This window comes from Misgurnus anguillicaudatus, chromosome 2, assembly GCF_027580225.2.
Source record: "Misgurnus anguillicaudatus chromosome 2, ASM2758022v2, whole genome shotgun sequence".
Classification (NCBI taxonomy): domain Eukaryota; kingdom Metazoa; phylum Chordata; class Actinopteri; order Cypriniformes; family Cobitidae; genus Misgurnus; species Misgurnus anguillicaudatus.
In genome coordinates this window covers 34,192,461-34,201,163 of record NC_073338.2, presented here as the reverse complement: position 1 = coordinate 34,201,163, position 8,703 = coordinate 34,192,461, and the positions used below count along the sequence as shown (strand labels likewise).

Genomic DNA, 8,703 nt, shown 5'->3' with positions numbered 1-8,703 from the left:
TCTGGCTATCCATTGCTAGTGCATATGTTTTGCATGCAAGAATGATATTATTTCTTTACTAAAACATTATTTAATACATGTGTGTCAGTTATACAGAACTGTGCAAAACCCACAGGCCACCATTTCGCCATTAGATTTGTTGTTTTCGCATATAATGACTATAATTATTTCTCTCTCTCTTTATTCGAATAAAACCAAAAAATACACAGAAATTTGTAAACAGAAAAAATAATTGGTAACACTTTACTTGAAGGGGTGTTCATAAGACTTACATGACGCATTCATAATTATGACATGTGCTATACATGAAAGAGATTTTATGCACGTTTATGACAACTGTCATTAAGGGTCATTCGTTCAATTATGTCATTTTTAATGCAAAGATGACATTGTTTGAGATGTCTTTCTTATGACTTGACATTACCAAGACAACACAACTGACCACTTTTTACCAGTGATACAAATTGAATTTGTCATTAAAATGTCATTAAGTGTTAAAACTCTGTCACATAGTATTATAACAGCATCATGAATATTTTTCTTGACCTCAACTACAGTGGTACAAATATAATTTGTCATTAAAATGTCTGTGTGAGGAAGAACAAGTTCTGTTAGTTGTCAGTTTTCTATGTATTGTGCACATACATAAAGTTAAGTATAAAATGTTGACGTATCTGTTGCATTTTGTTAAGCTATTTAAAATTATTTGGCATAGTATTAACACTTAATGATATTACAATGACAGTTTAATGTAATAACCATGAAGCTAGATAGTTTCTTAAGTTTGATAATTATTCTGCTATGTCATGTTTATGACAGATTTATGACAAGTTATGGTGTATTGATTTATGTCCAGTTGTCATAACAAAGACAATTCCAATGTTATCTTTGCTTTAAAAATGACATAAATGAACAAATAACACTTAATGACAGTTCTCATAAATGTGCATAAAATCTCCTTCATGTTCATGACACTTGTCATGTCATGTTTATGAAGGTGTCATGTCAGTTTTATGAGCACCCCTTCAAGTAAAGTGTTACCAAGAGAGAGAGAGAGAGAGAGAGAGAGAGAGAGAGACCAACAGCAGGTGGCGCTAACTACAAAGAATAGTCACTAAAGCAAGCACTGGGTGTATGTTTGTGGCAAATTAGCTATAATTACTTATGTAACAATTTTAAAACTCGTCTCAAAGAATACCTTGTTTTAATATATTTTACGAGAATAGTGAAAATAATGCATGCTATTATTAATTGTTCTTAATAATATTAGTTAAATTATTGTAGCCACCATTATGATATAAAAAAACATTATTTTATAATTTTCATAAATTATCTCGATACTGTTATAAATTAAAAGATCCATGGAACATCTTAACAATTAATAAAACAATTCTGGTAAAATATAAATGAAAAAACAAATAAATATTTTATAACTACATTTCTTAGTCATATCATAGATTATAGGTTATGCATAAAGTAACCGAAGTCTTGATATATAATAAAGAAAATAATGCTTTCTGACATAAAGCGCCAGAATAAATCACATTGTTATGAGGCCATAACGGTCTAAGCGACCAGTGGTATTTTTTTGACGGGCGTAGAGACGAACCAATAACATCGCTAGTAAACGCCTAGACGCTCCTGTTTTTACCAATCGGCGCTAAGAGGAGGAGGGACTTGTGTTCCTTGACTCAGCCTGCTGTGTTCTTGCTGTATCAATTTGTTACGGTGTACGCCTGGACAACAAAGCAGATGCTGGGTACCACTTTAAAGGAAGATGCTACGCCTACTTTCCTAATAAAAGGACTTAAAAGTAACACGTCTCTTTGTGATCTTAAATAAACGTGCACGCACGTTTAGCGCCATTTTATCACAAGCTCGTCTGGACCCGCGTACACCAGCGTTTACCACGGCTGCGTCAGACAGGATGAATCTCAAGAGGATTTCTTTCGGTAAGATAATCTAAAACAGCTCCATACCGATTTTGTGAGTCATGAGACACGAACACAATCCGCCGTCTTGAACCTAAATGAAACCCTGCGCATTGCAGTGCAGTTTGTTGTCGTTTCGTCTATTTTGGATACGGATGTCCCCTCGTCTCCCACGCATCACCCAATCGATACGCGATTACACGGGTTTGGGCCAAATGTCACGCTTTCATCTGTGCCTGTTTCATTACTACATGTGATACTGTACAGTGCAGCTCTGTTTCGGACATCACCGGCTCTCCTGTGTCATAAATGAAAAACAGACCCTACTCACTAAAATTCACACCACCATGGGAGAAAAATGCTGGTTTTGGAAGAAAACACAAGCCTTACACAAGAAACCACACCAAAATTATAGCCAACCCCGGTATGGTCATGAAAGTGCTACGACGGAAGAAGATAATCTTGTTTCTTGCCTATGTTCTGCTGGTGGCTTTGACCATGTTGAACCTGGCTAATTACAAATGGACCAAAGAGCCTCAGCAATGCAACCAGCCAATGCAAGGACTGAATTTCCAAAGCCGATCAGACGTCCGTATATTTTACAAAGCCCCGCAGGTAAAGAAAAGGCAGCTCGTGTACGTTTTGACCACTTGGAGATCCGGGTCTTCATTTTTTGGGGAGCTCTTCAACCAAAACCCAGACGTGTTCTTCTTGTATGAACCGGTATGGCATATTTGGCAAAAGCTGTACCCTGGGGACGCCGTGTCTCTCCAGGGAGCTGCCAGGGACATGCTCCGCTCTCTTTACAGATGTGATTTCTCGGTTTTTCAGTTGTACAACAGCCCCGGGGCGAAGAACATAACCTCTCTTGGACTTTTTGGTGCCACTCTTAATAAGGTCACCTGCTCCTACCCCCTCTGTTCGTCCTACAGGAAAGATGTAGTGGGGATGGTGGACGAAAACGTTTGTAAGAAATGCCCTTCACAGAACCTGCAAGTGCTAGAGGAAGAGTGTTTAAAATACAACACCATAGTTATCAAGGGAGTCCGCATTTTGGATATTAATATTTTGGCCCCCTTAATGGAAGATCCCAATCTAAATTTGAAAGTCATCCACTTGGTTCGAGACCCCAGGGCGGTGGCCAACTCCAGGATTAAATCTAGACACGGGCTGATACGAGAGAACTTGCAAGTCGTACGCAGCAGAGACCCCAAGCATCGTCGTGTGCCATTCGCGGATCCAAACCATAAAGTGAACAAAAAGGATGGTTCAGACTATCACTCCATAGGAGCTATGGAGGTAATCTGCCAGCAGATGTTTAAAACTTTACAAACTGCCCTCTACTCCCCCAGCTGGCTTAAGGGAAAATACATGACTGTACGTTACGAGGACCTGGTGGAGAACCCTGTTAAAACCGTTCGGAATGTTTATGGCTTTGTTAATCTTTCAGCCAATCACGACATCAACGTCTTCGTCATGAATATGACAACAGGAACGAACTCCTCCGCTAAACCGTTCATCGTATCCTCCAGAAATGCAACACAAGCGGCGAGTGCATGGAGGACTGTGCTTAACTACCAGCAGATCAGACAGGTGGAGGAGTATTGTCATAACGCAATGTCTCTCCTCGGATACCTGCGTGTTCGCACGTCTGCGGAGGCAAAGGATTTGAGCAGATCATTATTGACAGTGCCCAAAATTTAAAATATTGCCAAAGACTTAAAATTGAAGTCAATGTACTTTGCATTTGTGCCGCAACCTGGTTCTCGTTCTAAGCAAACTGTTATTTATGTTCAATGCTTGGCTCAGTGGAATGTATCTGTTTGCATCATACTGACATTTTTGTCAGGAGCCGAATATTGTCTGTACAAAACAATACCATGTATATGATGTGTCAATAATCATTAAAGTTATGCCAAGGTATTTATTTAATAAAATAATGAAACATTTAGATTTTGCATTGCCTACGCTCATGACTGTACAACCGAAAGCAGGTTGTTACCTAGAGCGGTGTATCTAAATAGCAATAATTACACAATCCTGATATATAGATTTTTTTTTTAAATCAGAAATATATTTTATAGCAGAGCTAATATGCACTATGCTTCCTGGCGTTGTCTCAGGGTTAACACACTCCAATACAGCTTATTAATGCAACGTTGAATTAGCTTATAGCTGCATGCTTTTTCCTTAGGCCTTGTGCACTGTGTTTGTATGCAAATGTGTTTTAACATACATTTGTATTCTCAGTCTTTACTGCCGGAAGCCCTATACACCTGGACAGCAATATAGACCGATGTATAGGTTCATTGCTGTGTTATTCTATACATTTTATGTATTAATTTTCATTTAAGTTACAGTACCTACTTAATTCTAAAACTTAAAATGTAATACATCCATTTAAGCCTTGCTTTCTCCGTTCCCTGCTTGGAAGGTTGTGCAGCTGAAAACAGTATTTTATGATGTTTGTCTGCACAAACCGAGCAATGGTTTTATAGCACCACCATAAACCCACACTGCTTACTGCTTGAAAATCAGCTTACAAATTCCTGTGCTGTACTAGGATGGATTATTTTAACATTGTTACATACTTTTGCTTGAACTTTTCCAGCAAAAATAGGTTACTGTTACGCACATACAAAGGGTGTCTAGCAATGCTGTTAAAGGATTAGTCCATTTTCTTAAAACAAAAATCCAGATAATTTACTCACACCATGTCATCCAAAATGTTGATGTCTGTCTTTGTGCAGTCGAGAAGAAATTATCTTTTTTGAGGAAAACATTCCAGGATTTTTCTCATTTTAATGGACTTTAATGGACCCCAACACGTAACATGTGTTTTAATGCAGTTTAAAATTGCAGTTTCAATGGAGTTTCAAAGAACTTGAAACGATCCCAAACGAGCACTCTTAAAAATATGCACTTTTAAACCACAATTTCTCGTCCATCTCCGGTCCTGTGACACGCCAGCGCGACCTCACGTAATACGTCATCATGCCGAAAGGACACGGATGACGTATTGAAACTGCGCCCAAGTGTTTACAAGTGTGGAGAAAGTGGACCGTTCCGACGTTGTTGTATGTGGAATGATACTAATTAATATCTTTGTGTCAGTTTATTGTTTTAAAATGGTTCGCAAATGTGCTTTTCATAATGTGCGTCACACAGCCGGAGAAAGAAGAGAAGTTGTGGTTTAAAAGTGCATATTTTTTATTTTTATTGTCAAAAATGACAATCGTTTCGCTAGAAAATGCCTCGTTTGGGATCATTTAGAGTCCTTGAAGCTCCGTTAAAACTGCAATTTTGAACTGCATTGAAGCTGTTGGGTGTTGGGGTCCATTATAGTCCATTAAAATGAAAAAAATCCTGGAATGTTTTCCTCAAAAAACATGGTTTCTTCTCGGCTGAACGGGGAGAGGCATCGACATTTTGGAGGACATGGTGGTGGGTAAATTGTCTGGATTTTTTTTTTTTAACATAATGGACTAATCCTTTAACACAGCAAAAACCGTCTATATCTGTCTCATTACATTGGCAGCAGTTTAGTTTACAACATATTAGCAAGGTCCGCAAGTACGCTCATCAAGCCCCAATAACTCACATTTTACAAGGATTTTAACATGGTTTAAGTTAAATAGTAATGTGTGATTCAGATGAAAGCCATTCAAACCATTTATTAAAGGAATAGTCTACTCATTTTCAATATTAAAATATGTTATTACCTTAACTAAGAATTGTTGATACATCCCTCTATCATCTGTGTGCATGCACGTAAGCGCTGGAGCGCGCTGCGACGCTTCGATAGCATTTAGCTTAGCCCCATTCATTCAATGGTACCATTTAGAGATAAAGTTAGAAGTGACCAAACACATCAACGTTTTTCCTATTTAAGACGAGTAGTTATACGAGCAAGTTTGGTGGTACAAAATAAAACGTAGCGCTTTTCTAAGCGGATTTAAAAGAGGAACTATAGTTTATTGCGTAATAGCACTTTTGGGAGTACTTCGACTCGCCTGAAAAGTCCGCTCCCCTTCTCCCTCTCATAATGGGAGAGGGAGGGTGTTACTGCGCCGAGTCGAAGTACTCCCAAAAGTGCTATTACGCCATAAAATATAGTTCCTCTTTAAAATCCGTTTAGAAAAGCGCTACGTTTTATTTTGTACCACCAAACTTGCTCGTATAACTACTCGTCTTAAATAGGAAAAACGTTGATGTGTTTGGTCACTTCTAACTTTATCCCTAAATGGTACCATTGAATGAATGGGGCTAAGCTAAATGCTATCGAAGCGTCGCAGCGCGCTCCAGCGCTTACGTGCACGCACACAGATGATAGAGGGATGTATCAACAATTCTTAGTTAAGGTAATAACATATTTTAATATTGAAAATGAGTAGACTTTTCCTTTAAAGAAAACAATCCATGCTACTTAAAAATCTTTTAATATTTCTTACATTAAGACTCTTAGTACTATTTATAATATGAAATGTAACATACGTTGTAATGGTTAGAACTTCTAACATTGATGGTGGCAGACTGTTAACTGTGTAGCCCACAAATGTGTCTCTCGAGAGTATCCAGTGAACATGAATACAGGGTTCCTAAAGTGGGTCCTGGCGTCTATTAGTGCCTGGTCTTGCTAATGCAGCCATGTGTGAGAGTGAACCACAAGAGAGCAGCCTCTGTTTTTCAGAAATAGCAGCTGCTTGAGGGAACGGGAGGGGGTCGGTTGGTGAGCCCCTCAGGGGCGGGATGGTGGCAGAACGTCTGGGCTTGGGGATGTCCTGGCGCTCAGTCTGGGTCTCGCAAGTACTCCTGGCCTACTGCCACCTCTCTGCCTTTATGTAGGTGATTGTATCATGACCCCTAATGAATGTGTTTTGACTTTGATACAGTGACACTTTCAGAATTGCAAGACGTCTTTGTCATGTTATGTTAGTGATAAAGTTTACCGTAAACTGGTCAAACATTTGAACAAACGGAATCTATGCTTCTCATGATCTTAAAGGCTTGTGCTTAAAAGTGGTAAATGATTCTTTAAAAGAATCTAAAATTAAAATGAAAAAATATTTTATAAGAGAACGTGCAAAGCTGAAATGAGGGTATTGAATATAAGTTATGCATTGTCTTAAATTGTGGTTTTATGTTTGTTTTAAAATTCACATAATTCAGGCTTACTTTGATTTTAATAAAAGTCTTGGCAAACAATCGACTACCATACAAATATGGTTTCCAAATAAAACACATTTTTTATTTATGAGATGAGTTAAAATTCCCGAGTTCATGTCATAAAGTCGGGAACACAGATTGCATTAGGAGAAGTAGAAAAACAAACAGACATTGATCATGTGACAAAAAAGGCATACCGAAGTGCTGCATCATTGCAAGTCTTGCAATAGTGAGCAATGTTTATTTTTTTTTCTTGTGAGCATAAATATTGTTAACACTAGACATTCAGTCTCATTGTTAACTATTTCCATATTTATTGCTAAGGCCACTAAGATATTGCTGTGGAGTTGTCATGGTTACCCGGTCAGTGATGCCCATCATGCAAATGGAGCAGATGGTGACCACGCAGACAAGGACAGCTGAGGAGACTGTATTTAGATAGCCTGGGGGAATGAAAGCATAAACATTTCTCTCCGAATCTCAACATTTCAAGTACATAAAATGTTAGGTCCTTTAGTGACATGTTTGGATACTGAAGCGGTTTTGGGGCATTGCTTCAGTGACATAAATGAAATATCACTGATATAAATCAAGGACATGAATGAAAATTTCAGTGCAATGAAATGGTTTTATATAATGATAATGGTTGACAACGGAAAATGTTTCATTATTAAGTATTAATAATAAAAAACAGGTTAACAATCAAAAATAAACCAAAATGTTACAATAAACTCCAAACAGCAAGAACAAAAAGTTACAAATTAAAAACACCCGCAGCTTTCAAAGCCGACCTGTGGAAGCACTTTTGCTTTAAAAAGGTTTTAAAAAAAATTCAGCTCTATTGTTTTTTAAATTTTTAATAAAAAAGTATTGCAATGTATCGCAACATGCAGCGTATTGTATCGTATCATGATACATTGTATCATGACCCATGTATTGTGATATGTATCGTATTGTACCTTGAGGCCCTTGCCAATACACAGCCCTACTCACATACATATACATATATATTTCAGAACATTTTTATTTATATATAATTTTTTAAAATGTATGTATAATATAGAATATATAAAAATATAAATGTATGTGTGTGTGTGTGTGTGTGTGTGTGTGTATATGCGTGTGTGTGTGTGTATGCGTGTATGCGTGTGTGTGTGTGTGTGTGTGTGTGTGTGTGTGTGTGTGTGTGTGTGTGTGTGTGTGTGTGTGTGTGTGTGTGTGTGTATATATATATATATATATATATATATATATATATATATATACTTGTTTGTTATGCCAAAATCACTTTTATTTTGTATGCAATTAATTGCAATTGATCTTTGCCCAGCACTACAAAAAATATTTCAGTGAAATCAATATCAGTAAAATAATAAATATCAGTGACGATTATCAGTGATGGAAATATCTGTCAACCTCCAATTTTTACTGATAGATGGTGCAACTTTCATGAATGCATGTAAATAAAAATGTCTGCGTTAATTTGAACCCATAATGGGTAAATATTGGACAGAACACACCGCTGGGTTAAAATTGACCCAATGCTTGACTGTTTTAACCCAACTGATGGGTTATTATACCCCATGGTTGCATAAAAACAACCTAA

General features: G+C 37.4%; 1 protein-coding gene across 1 annotated transcript; it reads left to right on the top strand.

Annotated features, from left to right (window-relative positions):
• The first annotated feature begins 1,660 nt into the window (after nt 1-1,660).
• Nucleotides 1,661-3,884, top strand: chst2a (carbohydrate (N-acetylglucosamine-6-O) sulfotransferase 2a). Its single transcript, XM_055202823.2, has one exon. The coding sequence runs from the start codon at nt 2,241-2,243 to the stop codon at nt 3,633-3,635; it is 1,395 nt and encodes a 464-aa protein (XP_055058798.1). The 5' UTR covers nt 1,661-2,240; the 3' UTR covers nt 3,636-3,884.
• The last annotated feature ends 4,819 nt before the right edge of the window (nt 3,885-8,703 follow it).

Bases quoted from the DNA above. Each gene is read 5' to 3' on its own strand.
- chst2a (XM_055202823.2), top strand. From the start codon at position 2,241: ATGAAAAACAGACCCTACTCACTAAAATTCACACCACCATGGGAGAAA.